This window comes from Temnothorax americanus, unplaced genomic scaffold (genome assembly GCF_048541705.1).
Source record: "Temnothorax americanus isolate GAGA-0224 unplaced genomic scaffold, ASM4854170v1 Scaffold95, whole genome shotgun sequence".
In the NCBI taxonomy this organism is placed as follows: Eukaryota; Metazoa; Arthropoda; class Insecta; order Hymenoptera; family Formicidae; genus Temnothorax; species Temnothorax americanus.
This window is the reverse complement of record NW_027509818.1, coordinates 21,084-45,268: the sequence shown is the minus strand read 5'-3', so window position 1 is coordinate 45,268 and position 24,185 is coordinate 21,084. Positions and strand designations below refer to the sequence as shown.

At 34.7% G+C, this 24,185-nt stretch overlaps 3 protein-coding genes across 3 annotated transcripts; 1 reads left to right on the top strand and 2 right to left on the bottom strand.

Moving 5' to 3' along the window:
- Position 1: 1 nt before the first annotated feature.
- LOC143908436 (nucleolar protein 10-like) lies at positions 2-4,299 on the bottom strand. The gene is made up of 11 exons (XM_077426100.1): positions 4,094-4,299; positions 3,965-4,010; positions 3,401-3,615; positions 2,495-2,631; positions 2,150-2,359; positions 1,843-2,071; positions 1,304-1,723; positions 904-1,189; positions 569-809; positions 261-357; positions 2-177 (listed from the first exon to the last, which is right to left on the bottom strand). The coding sequence occupies exons 1-11, from the start codon at positions 4,157-4,159 to the stop codon at positions 94-96; spliced, it is 2,031 nt and encodes a 676-aa protein (XP_077282226.1). The 5' UTR covers positions 4,160-4,299; the 3' UTR covers positions 2-93.
- Positions 4,300-7,476: 3,177 nt separating this feature from the next.
- Positions 7,477-10,591, bottom strand: LOC143908433 (uncharacterized). Its single transcript, XM_077426094.1, has 3 exons — positions 10,125-10,591; positions 9,716-9,857; positions 7,477-9,070 (listed from the first exon to the last, which is right to left on the bottom strand). The coding sequence occupies exons 2-3, from the start codon at positions 9,805-9,807 to the stop codon at positions 8,746-8,748; spliced, it is 417 nt and encodes a 138-aa protein (XP_077282220.1). The 5' UTR covers positions 9,808-9,857; positions 10,125-10,591; the 3' UTR covers positions 7,477-8,745.
- Positions 10,592-16,021: 5,430 nt separating this feature from the next.
- On the top strand, positions 16,022-16,902 carry LOC143908451 (uncharacterized). Its single transcript, XM_077426118.1, has 2 exons — positions 16,022-16,037; positions 16,211-16,902. The coding sequence occupies exons 1-2, from the start codon at positions 16,022-16,024 to the stop codon at positions 16,900-16,902; spliced, it is 708 nt and encodes a 235-aa protein (XP_077282244.1).
- Positions 16,903-24,185: the final 7,283 nt, after the last annotated feature.

Sequence of the window (24,185 nt, the reverse complement as noted above, 5' to 3'; positions counted from 1 at the left end):
GTGAATAAAAAATTTTTATATTTACAATATTTTATAATACAAAGGTATTAATAAATTAACATTTTTACATATTAACATTAGTAAATGTGTAAATTAACGTTTCTTCTTTAAAATACTTCCTGCGGGTCGTAACACGTTGTACTCTGTTCTACGACGTTTTACTTCTGCGCGTTTTTTCTATAAAAAAATAAAACAAATAAAAGACAATAAATATAAAGTACATTTTGATCTGTAATCAAATTAAATGTCAGTAGATATACCTTTCCAATAACAAAAGTCATCTCCCTACTGCCGCGCGAACCGGATACTTTAATATTATGCGTCTCTTCATTCTCCAATCTTTCGCCAAACGTTGCTCTATGGAACATTACAACACGATTTTAAATGATTCGAAATCCAAAACGAGTAATACTTAGAGCCACTATTTCCTACATCTGTTAACTACTTACCGACCATTAACTTCTCAAAATAGCCAATAGGAGTTGGCTATTTCGATAGTTAATGGTCGGTTAAAAATTAACAAACATTGGAAATAGTGGCTCAAAATCAAAGTAAGTATAGTATTTACTTGTTTCGTTTTTTCCTTTCAGGCCCACCTTCCTCGAATTTCACCTCACGTTTAATCTCGTTCATCCTCGGCTCATTTCTCGCAATCAGATTATCGTCATCCTCGTTCTCCTGTTCCTTCTCTCTTTCGTTTTTCTTGATTAACCGATAATTCTTTCGAACTTCTTTAGCCCACGGTTTCTCATCGTCTGAGCTATCGTCGTCAGAGCTATCATGAACGAAACTTTCATCTGAGCTATTGTCTTTAAAAGAAAAATATATATAAGAATTTTTTTTATATATGCAAAAGACTTGTCCACTGAAAGAAAAGCATTACTTTAAATCTTTTCGTTTTACCTTTCGGCGCATCCTCATCAGGTTTATTTTGAGCTTCTTCTTCTTCTTGCGCCAACCGCTGTTGCAATTTCTTAGCTTTACTTTTAGCAAGTTGAGAAATAACAGGATTCAATAAAGAATACTCCTCAGAGTCTTTATCGACTTGGAAATCAGGATTGTTAAAGAGAGCTTTAAATCGTTCGTCTTTCAGCAGATTAGAAGACGTTTGTTTCTTTTTGTTATTAACATTTGCATTCTCCATTAATTTCAATGCCAGCTCCTGATTTACACTTGGCAACTTTTGCACCTGTTAAAAAAAAAGTAAATTAATAAAGTAATAATTTTTAAAGTATTATATACAAATACAATAGAAAATAGAACTTGATATATTAACTAATGATAAAATCAAATCGAAAGATACCTGTACTCTGCTGACGGTCTCCTCTTTAATCTTATCGCGAATTCTCCTCTTCTTATATTCTTCGAATTCAAACGGTTTCATTACATCCCTTGCTTTTCTGTATAATCGCATGTCCATAAAGTAACCGTGCATATAAGCCTTCAGTAGATTAGTGCCCTTCAGATGCGAAAGACCTAATTCGTCCAATTCCTTATCGGTTACAAATTTGTAATCATCGTAGATGATGTCATAATTCAGCTCTTCCAATTCCTCTGTAAGATTGTCGAGGAAACTGCACCAATAAGGGGCAGGGCCAAGACTAGGGATGTAATAAATTTGCATTTTCGTAGTTTCATTAGCCATCAGTAGCATACCGCTGTTCGGTATGACAGACAAATCATTGAAGTTGTGTTGAGCCTCTATGGAAGTGTAAAGTTTACCCTGAAGAAAGAAAAAATAATTCCATAAGATTGTAATTTGTAGGACAAAATATATTATTTTATTACATTTTGACTACGATATATAAAGCTTAACTTTCAGAAATAGTAAACTTTACTCACGCTATCCCTTTCCCATATTTTCGTAATAGAACTATCCATAGAGTAAACGAGATCCATCTTTTGGTGGAAATCTATGCACTTGATCGGTAATCCGTACATATGGTCCTTAGTTAAAAACGGTTTATTCGATCTTATATCATATAAAAATACATGTCCTGTTGATGTGCCAACTCCCAAATTCAATCCTCCTTGAAATTTCAAGGCAGTAATTGCAGGGACTGTCTTCAAACTGATGGAAAAAAGTCAATTGTATAAATCTAGAAGATAGAATCCAATAAGAAGTAGAAATTCCGCTTTTATGTCTTACTTTTCTTGAGTGATGCAGTGCAAGGCGCAATCGAGTATACCCACTCTATTCCTCACTCTCGGATCCCAAGCTTCAATTTTTCCCTCTTGAGTGCCGACCGTGAGTAAATGATGCAACGGATTTATCTCACATTTATTTAACGATGTCCCTTCCGTTTCGAACGGTTGCAAAAATTGGCCGCGTTCAAGATTTATTCTGTACATCTTATTACTGCAAAAACATGTCATAATGTTATAACAATTTTCTGTGGTTTTAGATATATATGTACATATTTTTGTAATATGAATTTATTTGAATAATGATCATAGCAAATGAGCTATGCAATCTGAGACTTTTAGAACTGACCTATCGCCTACGATAAAAATATCGCATGATGGATAGTGATATTTCAGATCCCTTCCAAAGTTTGGCACTCTGAGCTTATAATATTTCCCATGAGCAGCGTGAAATTCAACGCTGCGATCGCATTGCAAAAATATTATCTAAAAAAAAAACACGATAAAATTAATAAAATTCTTCTAATTCCAATCGATCCATACACATTATTTTAACAATATAAATAATAACTAAAAACTTAAGATGCAATTGACTGACAAGGGAAGGCTGAAAACTGAACTCCATTGATTTCGATAGCAGGATTTACAAAGAAAATTCTTTTCAATATAAAATACTCTTATTTGTGTGCAGATGGTCAACCGTTTTCGATATATTTTAATAATAAATTTAGTAACGTGTCTTTATTAGAATTTATTAGGACACTCACATATGAGTTTTTGTGATGTAGTGGATATGGTAACTGCCTCATAATTTTTAGATTCGAGTTTGAACCCCGAAATTAATTAATTTTTTTTTTATTATGTTTTATAATAAAAATAATTATTGTTAAAATATATAATTTTAAATAAAAAATTTAAATTATATAAATTCTAATATAAATAGTCATGATATAAAGTCTACAAATTATGAAGCGGTTACCATATTCACTATCCCACAAATACTCATAAGTGTGTGAGTATCCATTAGAGTGTATTCACTTTACTCTAAAGATGCTACTAAATTTATTATTAAAATATTTTGAAAATGGTTGACTGTCTGCACCTAAATAGAGGTATCATTACATTCTCTGTACTTTCTCTATAAATCCTATCTGTTTCATCGAAATCGGTGAAGTTCAATTATGAGCCTTTTCTTGTGAGTCTACGTACCTTGTACAAACTGTTTTATAGATCTTTGTTCAACAATGATACTTACTTTGCTATAGTCGTCCGATATTGTTTCAAAGGTAACTACTTCGGAATCGAAACATCTCTCAAATTTCAATGCCAAATTATGTACGTCAAAACATTTCACACGTGGTTTATAAATTCCCGTTGCGAATATGTACTGTTCATCTTTAGAAACCCTAATAGACGTGCTTACGCCGGGCATATCAAAGTCTTGTATAAGTTCGATACGTCGTCGTATATCTAACATTAGATGATAGCATTAGATATTAATATAATATCAACATTGGATATATATTTGGAAAAAAACAAGAGCCATAAATATTATGCCCACAGACCTTTATTTAGATTTTAATAAAAATATATTATGTAAATATAAAATATATGGATAAAAATATAAATATATACTCTTTTTTCACAAAAAAGGTGTGATTATTAATCAAATAAAATGATTTTAAGTTAGACATAATTAACTAATTAATTGCAAAGTTTCAATTCAGTTTAAAAAAACAAGCTTATATTCGTCAAAATTTAAATGCACATCCGTAAACTGAGTATTTACTATTCTCATAAATCAATATATAATTCTTACCGACATTCTTCTTCGATAAACTTCTTCTTTTTCGCTCCGATAACCACTGTAAAGAACAAGAATACACATTGAGATGTTACGCTTAACCTAAAACCCAACTCGATCTTGCATGTGTAGAGGAGCTTTTACCTCGGGGAGAGATTTTCCAGCGCTAAGATTGTAAATCTTTATGTTATTCGGTGCGGAGACCTGCATACTGACTTTTATATGATAAATTACATAAAAAATCCTTTAAAAATCTTTATCTACACATATCTATACGCTGATAGAAACAGATAAAAAGCAAATAAATGTGGAGCTGGCTGGTGTGCTGGGGCCCGATTCTCTAACGAGAAACGTATGCGCAAACTCTGCTCTAACAGAAAGGCTGCAACGTGATTAGCTATCGCACAGTTTTTAGCCAATAAGTTTGCAGCTTTTCTGTTAGAGCAGAGTTTACGCATACGTTTCTCGTTATGCCCGATCTACAATAGCTGTAGTAAGCTGTAGTAAGCCTCAAGATGTAAGAAATTGACCAATCACAGTCGATTATTCTCCTCACATTCGCCTGTAATTGGTCAATTTCTTACAGCTTGAGGCTTACTACAGCTATTGTAGATCGGGCATTTGAGAATCGGGCCCCTGGTGGAATACGGCATGGTGTAAAGCATGGTGTAAAGAAAGAAAGAAAGGTGTGCTCATACCTAGAGTCCCTTTATAAGAGTCTGGACAGACTGGTCCTTAAGCCCGTATCAGACTACCGACTGCGAAGGCCGACCCGACTGCCGATCGCGACTGCCGGCTCACATCTAGCCAATCACAACGAAGCGCCGACTGACTGGTCGGCCGACTCGCATTTTAGACTTTGGTCTATTTCTCGACTCACCGACTCAAAGTCGAAACCAATAGAAATACAGTTTCCGATCACGTGATAGTTTAGTTGTAATTTGTAATGTTCCGCGGGTGTCCTGTGGATACGGTAAGAGATAATCTCTCTGCTGGTGGGATATTTTTTCTAAGATGAGTATTTTGTTTCATAATCAAAGGTGCAACTTTATGAAGAAGCTCCTCAAAGGTGGCAGTGTCCATTCTCAAACATCTGTTCAAAATAAAAACAAAAACTTTATATCACGTCTACTCTTATAAGTTATAATACCTAAAATGTTTAATTTTTTAATTTTAAAATACCTGCAAAATTTGTTTGGATCTTCAAGACTTAACTCAGTAAAAAAATTGCGATGTATTCCTTGTTCTTGCCTCTGTGCTATCCATGGCTTTACCCATAACCTTTGCTTTTTATATCGGATTTCTTCTATTATAAACACGAAACATAGAAAAACAAGTTTTTTTCGTTTTTTCAAATTTTGCATGCATTGAAAGGAATACTTTTTTTCGGTAATATTGATGCCATATTCTCACTAAAATTCGCTTAAATACGATCAGTCAGCATCGGCGACTTGGTGACAGATTGGGCAATGTGATTGACCGATTAGAGTCGGCAGTCGCGATCGGCAGTCGGGTCGGCCTTCGCAGTCGATAGTCTGATACGGGCTTTAGGGTGCCATTACATGGAGCGCGGAAACGCGGAAACGCGGAAGCGCGGAACAGAATAGTAACTAGATTCCGCGTTTCCGCGAGTTGAGTCCCGCACGTTTGAACGGAAAAGCGGAATCCGCTATTATTACATATGTATGGCTGCGTTTCGATATTCACTGCCAGTACTTAACGCAGCCTATGTATGTACCCTGGCTTGCATATAAGATATACTTCATAATAACCATCAACATGATGTTTGGATCTATAATATTATACTGCCACTTTTATTAAATAATAAAGTAATCGAAGAGTATGTGTAAAAGCTTTTTTTTCAATGTGATTAAACAGCTCTGAAATTTGATGGAGTATACTGTATCCGCGTTGACAACGGATTTTGACGCGTTCGTTCCGCGAGTTTGTTTCTCCTTATATTACATGGAGCACAATTTGTGCGGAAAAGCGGAACAGTATAGTGACAAATAGACATTTGTATTTATTTCTTAAAATTGTGTTCACTTAATTCATTGCAATTTTTATTAATATGCTTATCTTTTCAGCTTATCTATTAAATACAAGCATTTTAATCAATAAATACCGTTAAAAATTAATATTTTATAATTCTCCGTTCCGCTTTTCCGCTCAAAATATGCTCCATGTAATATTAAGGCATTCAAAACAGACGGAACGGATCGACGGAAATCTAGTAAATTTTGTCTTCCGCGCTTCCGCGTTTCCGCGTTTCCGCGTTTCCGCGTTTCCGCGCTCCATGTAATGGCACCCTTATTTTCATTGGACGTGCAACACCATGGCGGAACCAATCACGAGCGGTAAAATAACGAGCCTTAGGAGCCTCTCTCAAGGTGCGTATTATGGAACTTTTCGAAATGGATTCCGATCGGAATTGTTATTTCCTACATTTCTATTGTATTTTTAGGGAAAACTATGGCATGCCGTTTTACTTTTTAATAGCATAAATAAAATTATACTCAATATAAAAGTTTCAAAAAATAATTGTCTTCAGAAAAATTGCGATTCTTAATAATGAATTAAAATTATGTCTAGACATAATAAAAATTGACGAATTAAAATTATGTCTAGACATAATAAAAATGAATTAAAATTATGTGTACACATAATTTTAATTCAACCCATTTTTATTATGTCTAGACATAATAAAAATTGGCTGAATTAAAATTATGTGTACACATAATTTTAATTCATTTTTATTATGTCAAGACATATAATTTTAATTCATTTTTATTATGTCAAGACATAATTTTAATTCATTTTTATTATGTCTAGACATAATAAAAATTGGATGAATTAAAATTATGTGTACACATAATTTTAATTCATTTTTATTATATTATGTCTAGACATAATAAAAATTAGATGAATTAAAATTATGTGTACACATAATTTTAATTCATTTTTATTATGTCTAGACATAATTTTAATTCATCTAATTTTTATTATGTCTAGACATAATTAAAATTGAGAATTAAAATTATGTTATGACATAATTTTAATGCACCGAATGAAAATGATGTTTAAACACATATTTCTTTTAAATTTTGAATTAAAATTATGTCTAGACATAATAAAAATTGGATGAATTAAAATTATGTCTAGACATAATAAAAATTGGATGAATTAAAATTATGTCTAGACATAATAAAAATTGGATGAATTAAAATTATGTCTGACATAAAAATAAATCCGCATTTTTATTATGTGTACACATAATTTTAATTCATACAATTTTTATTATGTCTACACATAATTTTAATTCAGCCAATTTTTATTATAATTCCGCATTTTTATTATGTGTACACATAATTTTAATTCATACAATTTTTATTATGTGTACACATAATTTTAATTCATACAATTTTTATTATGTCTAGACATAATAAAAATTGGCTGAATTAAAATTATGTGTACACATAATTTTAATTCATTTTTATTATGTCTTGACATATAATAAAAATGCGGAATTATTTTTATGTCAGACATAATTTTAATTCAGCCAATTTTTATTATGTGTACACATAATTTTAATTCATTTTTATTATATATCTTGACATAATATATTTTATTTTCACATGTAATACCTACCGATGACGACATATTGCTCTTTATTTGCAAAAATAAAAATGTTGCAAAGCAATCGATCCACTGCACTTATTTGCGAACTTTCGACAGAATAGGTTAGAAATTTTTCCGTTTCTTTTCCGTTCCGTAACAGCACCGTGCCATGGGGAACCCACTCACTAAATAACGGAACGGAATTGAAACGGAACTACTCTGATTGGTTAACCCCCCACCATATCTCTTTTCCGTTACTGTTCCGTTCCGCTATTTCTTCTCAATCGGGATGCACCCTTATAAAGGGACTCTACTCATACCGAGTACCGAGGACGCGTTTTCGTATCGTTCTGCGCATTGTACCAACCGCCTCCATTTTTAAATTCGTATATTTACGTTGAAAGACACTTAACCTTAATTTTAGACGTCTGTGCTGCAGTACCCGGCAATTACGCGAGTAAAAAGTATATTAACATGCCTTCATGTGCAGTAAAAAGTTGCCGAAGTTATACGGGAAAAAAGGGATCTGAAAATCTCAGATGTTTTAGATTTCAAAAAACAAAAAATATTAATATTTATTTACGTTTTATATTATTAGTAAATAACTGTGTTTATTGGTTTTTCATTGTTTCATTTATTTTATTATACTTGACCATACATATTGTATATGTATATATAATATATATACGTTCGTAATAAAATGTTCCGTTCGTTACTTGTTCATCTTAAAAAAATTTTTTGTAAATTTATTATTATTTTCTTTATGTAAATGTTTAATTTTTTTATTACAATTTTATATAATATATGCATATTAAACGTACATTTTATTTTCTTCCTTTATTTTATCCATTTATTAATTTTATGCAAATTGTATAAAAATGAGTGTGATATGTCAATTTAATTTGGCCACTATTCTTCAGATTTACCGTCAATTTAATTTGCCACTACAAAATGACGGCCGCTGGAACAAAATTTGATTAGCTGTTCAAAAACCTGCGTAATAGCACACCTTACTTTCTTTACACCATGCTTAGCCCCGTCAGGTGCTGCGCCCTGGCACGCTACCGACCCTCCTAGGCGACCGTCGCGCCCTACTAGGGCGCCCCTTGTCACTGCTCCCATCCGCCGGCGGTAAGTTTAAAGCCCGCCTACGTGAGACCGGCTGTCCAGGCCGCGACTCATCGTCCGGTTTCTCGGCGGCCAGGCTGACCGGGCCATGGCTCGTCGACCGAGGGCGGTACACCGGTGGTGGCCCCGTTCCTTGACGGGAACCTTCGTCGGGGCGTCCCCCTCTTCGGGTCCTCCGTATTCGGACTGCAGTGCTCTCGTGCCGCTGGTGACGCCTTGACAGGCCAGCTGATTTTCCGGCTGTGGGCTCCAGCGTGACCCGCCCGTCGACCGTCCGCCCTTGGAAGCTTCCTGCTGTCCAGCTGTAAGTCCCTCGATGCGGCATAGGCTGTTACAACGTCGTGACTCTGGCCATCTGCTCCGCACTCCCTCGACCTGTAACGCTCGCAAGAGATCTTAAGGTAAATGTTTACAATTAGGGCCCCACCTCCGATGACCTTGACCTTGACATATGTTGTCAAGGTCACCCTTCTGAGTGACCTTCAGAAAGTTTTAGTCGGAGGTCGCTTCTTATTAAAAAGTTATAAACAAAAAAAGTTTGAAAAATATAGCAGCTATTTTGAGTATTGAAAGGCATAAATGACTAATATATATGTTGAAATAGTTCACGCATTCACTTTTCACGCAAGACGAGTTGTTACATAGGTTCGTGGCGCGCTTTACAAGCTCGAAATCACACAACAAAATCACAACTTCTATAAAGCAGGGCACACACGTGTGTACATATGCCCTACTTTAACGAAAATCATAACTTCTATAAAGCACGTATGTGTATGCCCTGCTTTAAGCAGATATTTTGTATACAATAAACGAGCTTGTAAAGCGCGCCACAAACCTATGTAACAACTCGTCTCGCGTGAGAGTCAAACTTTTTTTGTTTATAACTTTTTAATAAGAAGCGACCCCCGACTAAAACCTTCTAAACGTCACTCAGGAGAGTGACCTTGACAACATATGTCAAGGTCAAGGTCATCGGAGGTGGGGCCTTAATTGTAAACATTTACCGATCTTAATCCTAACCTAAATGTTCGCTCTCCGCCCGCCTCGGGCGGAGGCACCATCCCTGACGCCTCCCTCGGCCGAGCTCCCATCTGGGATGAGGGACGTGACATTTGTCACGTCACAATATATACATACATACCTTTCAAATTTTTGCAGATTTCTGAAATTTTAAGTAGGACACCTGTTTGTTAACAGATTTGCAGTTCCTTAATCTTAAATGTGTTAAATTCATGCCGCAATTGTCAAGAAATTTTCCAAAAGTCGAAACAGAAAAGATGCTTGATGTAAGATCTAACTGTTGTAAATATTTACATCTAGATGTAAAGTAATTAAATATTTTGTGCACTCCGCGAAGTACAATATCGCATGTTCAAATGTGTATAAAGTATAGAGGGTCCCGTATCAAATTATTGAAGCGTCTATTTACATGATTCAAGCGGCCTCTAACGTCATCAAATCCAAGTATTTTAATATTATTAGTAGTATTTCATCCTGCAAAGATAAAATGTAGAACTTTAATACACAAGATGACATTGCATTATTATGAGAAATGAATTTCTTAGAATACTAGAATACTTTACAGGAAGCTCAGTCAAACTGCGTGATAGCTTCTTGGATTCATCCGAAGAGAGTTTTATACGCTTGGCATCACTTAAATTACTTTCTAATAAAATATGACACGAATATCTCTGTCCAAGAGGTTGCACATAATCAGGGATTACCTCCTGAGATGCTTCTCTGTGTCTCAAATTATTCTTATAAGAAACCGCGCTGAACGCACTGTCTGCACACTCTGCACTGCGCGCAAGAAATTATTGCGAAAAATATTACCTCAGCCAGGATTCGAACCTGGAACCTCCCTCATTCCGTGAAGGGCGTCGTACCAATTCGACTACCAAGGCATGTGGTAATATATATATATATATATATATATATATATATATATATATATATAGTTTATTAATTTTAGCATAACAGCCAGAAAGTGGACTTGGTTTACAATCATTTCCCTATTCATTCACACACACACTCCTCCTCATGCTCCTACATAACCTATTAAAATTTACAACTTTACAAAATTAAAAGATTTTAACAAATCACGCACGGGCCTCGATTCTTATTGAATCTTGTTGCACTAACTACTTATCTCACAGCCTCTTTCACAACCTATTGACTTCCTATATCTATCTTTTTTTTCTTTCGCATCCCTTTCCCTAACAACTTTTAGCAGTACCTCCGCTTTGGTGGTGTCCAATTTATCATTCCAAAGTTTTTCCAACCTTTCCTTACTATCCTTTCCTAATACTGTAAACCATTCCTTTGTCTTAACGCAATCTTTAACATAGTGGTTCATATTATCCTGGCCTTCATTACAAAAAATACACATTTGTTTCTCTTCATCTAGCCAATACCTGTTACCCGATTCTAAGTTCCCGCATCTTAAATTTAACAACGCTCTGATACTATTCCCGAGATCCTGCCTGTCTAAATTGTCCAACTTTAAATAACTTAGGCCTTCCAAATCCATACTTAGTTCCTTATATTTTTTGTTATACCTTGCATCTAAAATTCTGTTTTCCTCTAACTGCCTCTGTACATCCTCATCCCTCTTCCTCATTTCCTTACCTAAATTTCTCCCCTCCCTTCTCAAGGCTTTCACCGCCACAACACTCCAACCGTTCCTATTAAAATATTTCTCTCTTTCCTTACCATACCTATCGTTCTAATCATTACTTTCTTTCTCCAGCCAACACTTTTTAATCCACCTTTCCTCATTTGTTTCCCTGACCTTATCCTCAAATTTCATAGCCCTAATTCCCCATCCTATCCTTAATTTGCTCAACCTTAATTCTCTAGACATTATATATCTCGGCGTGCAAAACTTTAATTTGAAAACCCATCTAGCGTAATCCAACAATATCTTTTTTAAATTTTTCTTTTCTTCCCAACCCCATAATTCCACTCCATATGAAATCACGCTCCTAACTAAATATCTAAATAGCATCCCTCTTCTAATAAAATCATTCCTACAAATTCTTTCGCCTAGCCCCCACGTCCTGTTAGCCGCTATCCTGCCTTTCCTACACAACTCTTTAATATGCTCTGTATATTTACCATTCCTACTAAATACAAACTCTAGATATTTAAACGTCTTGACTTCTTCAATTTCTTTATTCTCCCATTTCCATTTTTCTACCTTTTCCCTACCTCTCTTATTGAACACAACCATCTTAGTTTTATCCGTACATAAAGTCATGTTTTTTCCTAAAAAATCTCCTAATTGTATCCATCATATCTAGCATCGCATCCCTATTTTTAGCTAAAAATACCATATCGTCTGCATACTTTAACGACCACACTTTTACATCTCTTAATTGCACGCCGCCTATGTTTCTTACTTCTAATGCTTTCCTAATCTCCGCAATATACAGGTTAAATAGAAGCGGGCTCAGAACACAGCCCTGCCTAACTCCTTTTGTTATGAAAAATTCCTTCGTTACACCTTCCTTTGTTCTAATCGCTACCTTTGTGATCTCGTAAATCCTTTCTAACTTTCTTATAAGCTCTTCTTCTATTCCCATTTCCCTAAGAATCTTCCAGAGTTGTCTTCTCTCAACATTGTCAAAAGCTGCCTTTAGGTCCACAAAGAGTGCATAAACTTTACCTTTCCTACCCTTCCTTTCTTCCTTCTGAGTTAGATGATCCAGCACAAAAATATTGTCTATAGTTGATCTACCTCGTTTAAAACCGGCTTGGCTTTCTGGTAGCAAGCCTTTCTGCTCAACAGATTCCTCTAACCTTCCTCTGATAATTTCAGCATATATTTTGTAAGCCGAGCATAAAAGAGAAATACCTCTATAATTCCTTACTATGTTTTCATTCCCTCTTTTATGTAGCAGGACTATGATCGAGGTCCTCCAGTCCTTTGGTAAGATTCCTTCCTTCCAGACCTGATTTAGAACCTTTATTAGACCTTTCCTAACTGCCCTGCCTCCATACAGCCAAGCTTCAAGCGGTATTCCATCCACACCTACAGCCTTGTTTTTCTTCAATCTTCTCACCGCTTTAGTTATTTCTTTTTCCTCTAACTGTGAGCCTATTAGAATAGGCCCTTTTTCTTCAATTTCCATGCTATTATTTCCTACCTTGTCTTCCGCCATATCTTCTGTACCTCCGAGAAGCTCCTTAAAATACTTCATCCATTCTGCACCCCCGATTTTATTTTCCTTCCACACCTTTTTCTTTCTTTTCCTATTAATGAATTTTCAGACCTCTGATTCTTGCCTTAGAATCTTCAATTTCTCTTCTTCTTTGATTCTCTTCTCCTTTCTCTTCTGTTCAAACATCGCTTTCATATTACTTCTTTCCTCCAAATACCTTCCTCTTCCTACCTTTCCTTTTCTCCATTTCATGTACATTCTCTTCACTTCTCTTTTCTTCCTAGTGCAGTTTCTGTCCCACCAGTCCTTAGACCCAATCTTCCTCTTTCTAATTATTATTTCCTTCCTTATCATAGACTCTTGAATTATCTTCTTAAGTTTGTTCCACTTCTCTTCAATTGACAATTCCTGATAATTCTCTTCCCAGATAACCTCTTCAGTTTTCTCTTTATAACTTTCAATAGCCTCCCTATCCCAGCATATTTTCCATCTTGCCTTTTCATTTCTATCTTCCTCTTCTTCTCTCTGTACATTTTTATTCTTACCTAACGCCCTATCTCTTACATCTAACATCGCGACTAAAGCCATGTGATCTGAGTCCACCCTCTCATCTATTTTAAATTCCCTAATTCGATCATGCATTTCTTTGCAAACAATCATATAATCTATTACGGAGCTACTCGGGCCCTAGCACCTATAAATGTATATTCACCTTCCCAATCACCTTTTGTTGTACTATTCAGCAAGTACCATCCCTTATTTTGAACCCATTCTACTAAATTCCTGCCTCCATTACCTATTAATGTATCTTTACTTTTTCTCTCCAACTCTCCCTCCTCTTCCTCCCCGCCACCTAATTCTCCTGTTCTGATGTTAAAATCTTCTATAATCACAAGTTCTTTATCTACTTTTTTTATCCACCGATCTAACGTCTCCTCCATCTTGTTCCAACCCTCCCTATTATCAGAGTGGGGCGTTAATCGATTTTAATGTATTTGATTATTAATTTAATTAAAATAATGCAGTTACAGTGTAATTATAATTACACTGTAATTGTAATTACTTGTAATTGTAATTACTCATAATTGTAATTTCACTGTAATTACATTGTAATTGTAATGTAATTGTAATTACTTATAATTGTAATTACATGGAAATTAGAATTAGAAGTAATCATGATTACATTTTAGTATGCGGAACAAAATTTAAACAAAATATATACGAAAACACTTAAATCTTAATTTTAATATGTGCGTATAGTTACATTATTGTATATTTGGTATCTTTCGTTACCTTCCTTTTATTATTGTTATGATAGTTGCCTGCTACGAAAGCGTCGACATTACTTGCGCCGCGCGGAAATATGTTGTTGTTTTGCTCTTTCTTGTCACCTTTCTATCACATTTAGCTCACGATCAGTTCGCTCTTTGCGTTTACAGAAGACGGACAATCTCTTGATTATTTATTTTTTTATTGTCGTAGTGTATCTCAGATTTGTTGAAACAAATCTTTTTGATATAATTGTAATTCCTATGGTGATAAATAATTAACAAGTAAGTATTTTCTTCACTACTAATAATTAACAGAAAGGCAATTAATTTCGAACGAGTTGACAATTTATTGTAATGCTCAATTATACATGTCGGTATTACGACGTTTTGACCCTTAGTTTGGGTTTTTATCAAGTATCTAATGCCCGGTTTCTTCACCGTCGGATAACTTTATCCTTAGGATAAACTCACTCTTCATCTCTTTCTAACCAAACTCTTAGAAAGAGATGAAGAGTGAATTTAACCTAAGAATAAAGTTTTCCAACGGTGAAGAACCCGGGCATAAATCATAGATTTAAAATGCAGCTATACGAAACATTTTATTAGTCGTGATTTTTCCAGGAATTTAGATTTAAAAGGTGTTACTGTAATGTGTCATTACGGATAAACCAGTTCTGCAATGGTAACTTTGTCTTAAAGGCTACAGTACCGTATTGCGAATCGTCTTTGGGTGCATCACTCGACAAATAATTATTATTAAAATGGAAGGTATTGAATGTGAAGAATCTTCAATGTCAGGAGATATTAATTTAACCGGCAGTTCATCGTCAAATTCTTCCCAAATTAATAACTCAAACAATGTGGCTGATTCGAAAATGTCTATATTCGATGGCAATTATTTTGAACAAGTTTCCAGCAAGTCAACAGACACAAAAATAGTTGGAGTGTGCAAAAGATGTTTACCAAATTACGTTGAAGTTAAAGGATACAAAAACTGTACATCGAATTTTGTTACCCATTTAAAAAGGAAACATGGAAATGATGTATATGAAGAATATCATGCACATATAAAACGTAAAAAAATATCTTCAACGATAGCTGGACAATCATCTCGTAAATCAACAACACGTTCATATTCTCAAGATAATTTCGATAATGATATGATCAAATATTTTGTACATTCTATGATACCTTTAAGAGTTGTAGAAAATCTGTACTTTAGAAAAATATTTGTAAATTTAAACATTGCAAGTTTGGGTTTAAAAATAATAAATCGACGAACACTTGGGCGCCAGATAGCAAATTATTACGAAGAACAATCATCAATAATAAAACAAGAATTGAAAAATATTAAATATGTTTGTACAGCTGTAGATATCTGGTCGGGACGCAAGCGGAGTTTTTTGGGTTAAACAGCCCATTGGATTGATCCTATCAATTTAAAAAGAGTATCGAAGGCATTGGCATGCCGAAGATTTAAAGGAACGCATAGTTATGATAAGATAACTGAATTACTCCAAGAAATACATTCAGAGTATGAATTAGATTCTTTTAAAATTGTTGCGACTATCACAGACAACGGAAGTAACTTCGTAAAAGCCTTTAAAAAATTTGGCGTGCACAGTAAATGTATTAGTGAAGAAGATAGCTTAAACAATAGTGACACTGACAGTTTAGATTGTGAGATAATAGCTCAAGATTCTCCATTAATTAATACTGACAGCGATGAAGAACATATTGTGCCAAATTCTTATAAAATAATTCTACCTTCGCACTTAAGATGTTCCTCACATACTCTGAGCTTGTGTGCAACTGTTGATGCCAACAAAATATTAAAAGAACAGAACACACAACTTTCAATTATCCATCAGCAAGTTTTGAAGAAGTGCAATATGTTATGGAAATCCGGTAATCGTCCAAAACTGGCTGAAATAATACAAAATATATTAGGATATGCTCTTAATAGGCCAGGAGAAACTAGATGGAACAGCTTATATGTGATGCTTTAAAAAAAATATTGAATATCAAAGAAAAAAATGCCACTCTTCACAAAGAATTAAATCTCAAAAATCCCATTCAAGATCACGAATTTGATTACATCGAAGAATATTTATCGTGTACTAAACCAATAGCCGAAGCGCTAGATATTCTCCAAGGGGAAAATGATACATACTATGGCATTCTGCTACCCACTTTATTAGTTGTACGTAGAAAGCTGCAAAAGTTAACAAAAAAGACTTTTGTATACTGTACACCTCTCGCTGAAGTCTATCTTGCAAGCGTGGAAAGACGTTTTGAAGATTTTTTCAATCTTTCAACTCCTCAAGCATCAGAGAATGCCGCCATAGCATCTTTATCTTATCCCCGTTTTAAAAACAAATGGTTTTCTTGTATTGAATCTACATATCATTCAAAACTTAAAAATTTATTTAAAATCATTATATCTAGGGAAATTATTCCAGACGAAAATACTAGTAATAATACTTCTAATAAATCTAAACAGGACGATTTTTTTAATTTTGATTCTGATTTTGAAAGTGATAGTCAATGTAATGAACCAAGATCAAAAGCTGAATTTTTAATTTTGCATTTTTTTGTCGAGGAAAGCACAGATTTGAAGTTATTAGAAAGGTATCCAGAAATAAAGAAAATATTTCTAAAATATAATACTCCATTACCTTCTTCCGCCTCAGTAGAAAGGCTTTTTTCATACGCAACAATTACAAAGCAAACCGTCTTTCGGATCAGATGTTCGAGAAACGTGTCCTTCTAAAAGCTAATTAGACTTATGATGAAAAAAGAAAGCAACAATAACATCTAAATATATCAAGCGCATTGTTTTGTATTATATGTTAAAAAAATATAAAGATTTGTCTAAAATTTTTTTTTACAATTTTGAGGGTTTATTTTACTTACAACTTATTTATAGTCTTGTTTCTTTTTTGAAATTACCAAGCATTAAGCGATTTTGTTTCGTTGGTTAAGTTGGTTTCTACTTTCAATATAAGATATCAATCTAATAAAAATATGTAACTTGTCATGTAACTTGAATAAACTGATAAATATATGTTTGAATAAACAAATTGAACATGATAATAAATTTTTTTACATGTATACAATATTCTATACCTACATTAATTATTTGTTATTTCTTTTTTGTTTCCAAAAAAATTTTATTTAAAATTTTTATATTTTTAAGTGCTAAAGGATTTATTATTTTTAATCAGTTAACTGTAAGATAAAAGCGTGTGATAACGTATGGCGTATTCTTAGTCTCTGTATTTGATATTCTTATGTTAGTCGATATGTAATTTTCGAAAAATTCGATAGACTATACAAAGAAAGAAATACATTGTATATTATTTCATAAACAAGAAAAATGTTATTTAAAATATAATAATACAAAATGTAAGAGGTTCTTTATTAATAAAACACTTAGTTTTTAATTATTAAAATATAATAAAACTCTCTTAAAATTTAGAAATAAAAAGTTCTAATATGTTGATTGTTAAAATATTAATTTAGCTTTGTGATTCTCAAAAATAATCAAACAACAAAATAATTTTCCTATACCTCAATAAATATTGAATTTCCATGACAGTAAAGTTAGAACTCAATCACTGTCTATGTCCTTGACATAGGGACAGACAATATACAAGGTATTAATCATATGCACCTTTAGACGACGCGCCGACGCGTTCTTTTAATCACTCGTCTCCTAATTACAATTACAATTACAATTACAATTACAATTACAATTACAATTACAATTACATTTAATAATTACGTAATTGTAATTTGTATACAATTACTTTTCACATTTATTTTATTTAATTGTTTGCAACAATTAACGATTATAAAATTTAATTTTAATTGCATTAAGAATTACGTTGTAATTGTAATTTGTAATTGTTAATTGAATTACATATTTGCCCAACTCTGCCTATTATATATTAATATGATGTTTATTATTTCACCTTCCTCAAATATTTCTGACAAAATTAAACCTTCCTCTTCCTTCTTGATCAACTCTGATCCTTCCTTCCCCCATCCCTTCCTTTTACCTAAAATAAAACCTCCCTTTGCCCTACCTTTCTTATTGACCCTAGTAGCATTACTACACATCCAAATATGCGTATTCGGTAACCTTACTTTGATTGTCTCCCAACTAACAGAATCAATCCATGTTTCACTCAGACTTATGAAATCAAAATCTGTAATATAACCCCAAAAATCGATATCCTTGTTATTTATTCCTGCCACATTCCAAAATAGGATTTTCCTCCCTTTTATCATCGTTTCACTGACCTTCTCCACCTTCCTAATTTCATCCCTTCCTTTCCTTTTATCCTCCCTTATTCTTATCTCTACCACCTTCTGGCTCACTTCGTAAAATTTTCCTTAGCTCTCCCCTCATCCCCTCCTGCCTCTTGACTACCCCCACTACCATCACTATCTTCCAAATTCTTCGATACCTCCTCCCACGATTTCCACACTCCATTTATTCTTACTCTCGCATAACCTGCCTTAACCTTTACCCCTTTACCTTTCTGTACTTTAACCCACCTATAAATTTCTTCCTGTACCTTTCTTTCCTCCCAGGTTAGATCATTTTCAATAAATATATTTCCACCCTTTAGTTTGTACTTATTCCTCATCACTTCTTTCTTGTCCTACTCCTCCAGTTTAACTACGGTAACCGTGCCACTTTTTCTCACATTTATTACTTTACATCTTACACCTAAATTATCTCTTAAAAAATTCTGCGCCCACTCCTTCCAGTCTCTTTCTTGTTCTAAATTTATCCCTCTAATTACCACTCTTCCTTTTCTTTATCTTTCATCCATCTCTTAAGCTTGCCTACCTCTATGTACCTTAGCCCACCCTCACTTACCAGGGATCTCGCATAGCTACTTCCCCCTCTGCTCCTTCTAGAAAATTTGCTCTCACTAACACTTCTCTGGCTTTGACTTTCGCTTTCACTACCAATATCCGTCTCACCTCTCTCGCAACGCTCTAACCTATTTTCTAATTCAAACAATTTATTTTCAATTCCCTTTAGTCTTTCCTCGTTTTTTTCTTTCTTACCTTTTATTTCCTCTACGTATTGTGCAAAACTTTCTTTTATCTCCTCAAATTTACCTACCTCCTTGGATATCTGTTCCCTCATTTCCTTTATTTCATCTCTCAATATACCTAAATCACGTTTCATCTCCTCTTCATCTCTAAATGACACTGATTTACCTAACTCAAGTTTACGTTGTTTACTATCCGCTTTGCTGTCGATCTTGCTCCTACTTACCTTACCCGCCCTACCGCTATTACCGATATCGCCTGCGTTTCCCGCGCTCGTCGGGATACGCGACGCCATAACCTAACGGCTACCGCTCGCTTTTCCCGGCCGAAATACGTACAGAAAACGACCACCTCTGGGTCCGCCTCCACTCACCCTTATTCAGAGCCCTCCAAACAACCTATCCACTACTCTACGCTCACTTTCGCTATTCTCTATCTGCTCACAACTCGCTTAATCACACCGCACAATCCTTCCATACATCCGCTCACTTACACGCCATCTAACCAAGTCCAGGCATGTGGTAATATTTATCGCAATAATCGGTTATTAACTTGAAAAACGCATGTCTATGCCCGCGTATATAAATATAATAGTAAAAAGGCTCACAAGATTATAAATCAATTAAATCACGGAATGAGGGAGGTTCCAGGTTCGAATCCTGACTGAGGTAATATTTTTCGCAATAATTTCTTTACGTTTTTTAAAACAATTATATATAAATTGTAGATTTAATTCCGGGGTAGGGAAGGGTATTAGTTTTCCAAGATATCTGTGTTTCAAGTGTCCGACAAATTTGCGGCGCGCAGTTTATTAAATTGGAATATAATGCATATGTGCGGTATGTACATTACTAAGGTTCTATAAATGTGAGTATTCTTGTTCCGCCATTTTGAATCCAATCATCTGTGAAAACATAACCTTTTCGTAAACGTCAATACGCTTTTCCGAAAAAGTTGAAACCCTTTTTCGCTTCTATTATTGCAATTAATTGCAACGCAGCCAGTCATTTTGGAATCTCTGAGAATACGAGACCGGAAAGCGTGTTGACATTTACGAAAAGGTTATGTTTTCACATATGATTGGATCCAAAATGGCGGAGCGAGAATACCTACTTTTTTAGAGCTCTAACATTACAATTCAATATTTCTATACGTAAGTATAGAATATATGAACACCAACACCTTGTTATGGCTCCACGCTCCATCTTCCTTTAATTGATTTATAATCTTGTGAGCCTTTACTATTATATTTAATTAATAAGATTTTTACAATCTCTCCAAGAATAATCGACTGTAGTTGGTCAACTTTTACTGCTTACGTCTTACCGTATACTTTTACGGCTATTGTAAAACGAACTTAAGATTTTCCAAAATGTGTTTTTTATCTTACTTAAAAAAATGTACCTTTTATCTCATTTTCCGTTATACGTAGTTTGTTCCACCACGTGGTAATGCGTTTCACCATGTGGTAGAAGAACATATATACGGTATCACGCGTGCACGAGCACTTAAAAAAAATGCAAAATTTAAATAGCTTATCTTTGCTACACTTATGCTCTTACGCTTTTAAATGACTAATATTAGGTTGGGGACAAAGTAACCCATTATTTTTTTGTTTATTTTAAGGCTTTATTTAACATAGTTAGGATTGTTCGATTTGGGTCAATATGCACCGTTTTGTTCTACAATTTATTGTTGCCATTTCAAAGGTAATTTCATGATGCCTCTCTCATAGAAGCCCTGGTCCCTACCTGTGCGAGGTGCATCTTTAACATCGAAATTACTGGAACGGAATCGACGAAACCAAAATTGCGCGCGATTGGCTGTGACAGTATCGGGACCATAAACACCATTCACAATTTCAGCCGTCTGGCTTGCATTTTCGTCTTTATCGAAGCAAATTTTTAAAATATACCAAATTTTCTCTTTGTTGACGTCCATCTTTTACGCGCTATAACTCACAACTGATTCGACCAATCACAAAACAGTTATAGAATAACCTATGCGATTAATACATACTGTTATATATTATCACTCTAGCCATCTAGTGAAAAAATAATGGATTACTTTATCCCCAACCTAATAATTTTCAAAAATTTTTTAAATTTATTTTATGTATCTTTTATCTTATTATTTGATACAGGTTATAGCGATCTAACAAAAAGTTGCACAAAAGATCCCACAGAGAATAAAGAAAATTACCGGAAATTTAACTCGATCGAAACTGAATTGAATTATTAATTAGAGAAACTAATTTCTATCGGATTTTTATATCACTTACTGTTTATCAGCAAGGCAGATTTAATTTTTTTTATATAACTTTTTTTGTTGATGAGATCTAATAAGCTTTATTAGCAGTTCTTAGGTACGATGCCCATAACCTGCATAAAACATCTGTTATATGAATTTTTTTCATAAATAATTTTGGATAAAACTTTTAATCCTGAGTATTAGAAATAATTAGGATATAGGGAAAAAACTTGCAAAAATTTTAATGACATAATTATCTTTTGTATAAAATGAAGAAATCATAAAAAGAAGAAATGTTGGAACATGCGGTTAGTGATCGTACACCTCTGTGTGGATCTACATGTACATATATATTATGTACCAGACTGCCACGAAATACCTGGACCGAAAGGTGTTACATCTCTAGGAATGTCCCAAATCTAGAGATTCAGGTAAATTACTGGAAAGCAAAGGGAAAACTAGCTAGAAAATGGAAGTTTGGAAGGATAAGCAAGCAGATGAGCACCAAAGAGAAACTTTAAAAATATCTCTGGTTATACTTGTGGTTGAGAAATCTTCGGAAAGACATTTTAAAGCTAAGAAGACAATCTCTTTAATGAAAATAATTTAAGTGTACAAGAAATACAAGAAATTACAAAATTCAATTGTTATAAGCAATTGAAATGTTTAATTATTTGTTTCACCAAAAAATACGTTTTTTTAATTTTTAAACTAATGCTATATATTATTCTTTATTTTATTTTAAAACTATACATATTTTTTATTTTATGGAGAAACAATTCTATTTTCTTTATATTTTTAATGACAGAGAGGCGCCGCGCCGTGCTCGTGTCTCTGGTTTGACCAAGTAGCACATCGATCTCTTCGTAAATCTTCTGTAGGAAGAATGGACAGTATGAATGACATATAATGTTGAATATAATCAATATACCAGGTGTAGCATTTTAAATGCCCTAGAAATATATCTAAAAAAATATGGAAGATTTGGAAAAACATTTTAGACCAAAGTTGTAGGATATCAAGGGGATAAATAATGGTAAAACCAATATTTAAAAAAAATCTAATTTTTTTAGGTCACATAAAGATTGTTTTATTTTTTAGTAACTGTACCTTAACACATTTCTGTACAGAATAATAAGATGAGTATTCAGATAAATTATAACCTCACTGTGACCTACGACGAGCGCAAGGTTGGATATTTAAAAATTAAATGTACAAAAATTATAATGTAATTTTTAAAAGGAAAAAAAATAGCAGACAATTTTTTCCAATATTCATAGTAGCTTTCATGAATTTAATTCAGAACAGTATAAAAATAAATTTTACAACAAACCACAGAAAGCTGTTTTAGAAACTGTTTTGTTTTACTGTTTTAGTAATTGTGGCTAGAAAAAGTATCACAGGAGATTTATTTCTAAATGAATTCTTGAAAGATACATACGGTTGCGGAAAAAAATACCAAGAATTTACGGACAATGTTACTAATGTAGCTTTTGCAGTATTTTGCCAAACAATTATTTCAAACAAAGAAATGACACCATCGCCCGAAGAAAGTCAAATAATAAAAAAGAAATAAAAGATAAAACTGTTCAAAATAACAAAATTATAAATAAATATAAATATTTCGTTTTTATTAGACATTAACTTTTTTTACAACTTAATTTACCACATAATTTTTCAAGGTAAATTTGTAAGTATAAAAATATGAAAAATAAATATAAGTAAAAAGTAAATTATTTGGTCCGAAATTTGTAAACAAGAACTATTCAATCAGAATACGTCGTGCGTATAGACGGACACATGCGGATATCTCTTTTTCCATTGATTAACCAATTGATCGCTTATTGTTCGAGAAGTCGAACATGTGCCGCGCGCGCCTGACGAATGCGCGCCCGGCCAACACGCGCTTATCAGATTTCGCGGCTCGCCGCGGCGGGTCGCCGGCTCACGTACACTTACTCGCGTTTAAAGTACGCTCGAGTAGCAATTTAAGGCGAGCTGCGCACAGACCAGCATCGCGCGCGCGCGCGCGCGAATCCTACCGCTATACTCTACGATCTCGTATCGAGGAAGCGTTGAGAGAGTCGAAACATAATTATTTTGTCGCGTCGAGTGAGATTCCCTCTCCTCCGCGCAGTACTAGTCAAGCGTAAAGAGACTTCTCCTCCGCTCATTGCACTCCTGTGAAACCATCGTGGAGATCGCGGCCCCCTTCAAGCCGGACGCCCCTTCCGGGCCCGGCACTGTGGAAGCGGAGGCGCGGAGTGGCCCCACTCTAACAGCGACCAGAAGGAAGAGGTGCCGAACCAGGACGCGGACCCAGAGACAAAGGAAGCGTCTCTCCTACCCGCCAGCACCTCAGGAGCGGCACGCAAAGGGGGCGGAGCCCGCTAAACCGGTGTCGCAGGAGCGGCAGGTGACGAGAAGGGAGCTTGACAAGGGACAGGCGATACGTCCGTGGAAGCTCGTTCCACTGGAGCTCCCGGAGGTGCGTTGCACCAGGCCCGCGGGACTGACCCTCCGGAAGCGAGATTGCCGTATTTCTCGACCACCGGCCCTCCACCTAATCCGCGTCAAGGAAACGCGAAACACGGCGTGTCAGACAGTGCTCACGCGAGCTCTCCTGGCTCCCTCATCGCCAGTGGACCCACCGGATCAACCGACGGACAAGCCACCTCTCACTCAGGGCTCTAAACTCGACCTGAACAATAACTCGGTCCCCTTCAAGCC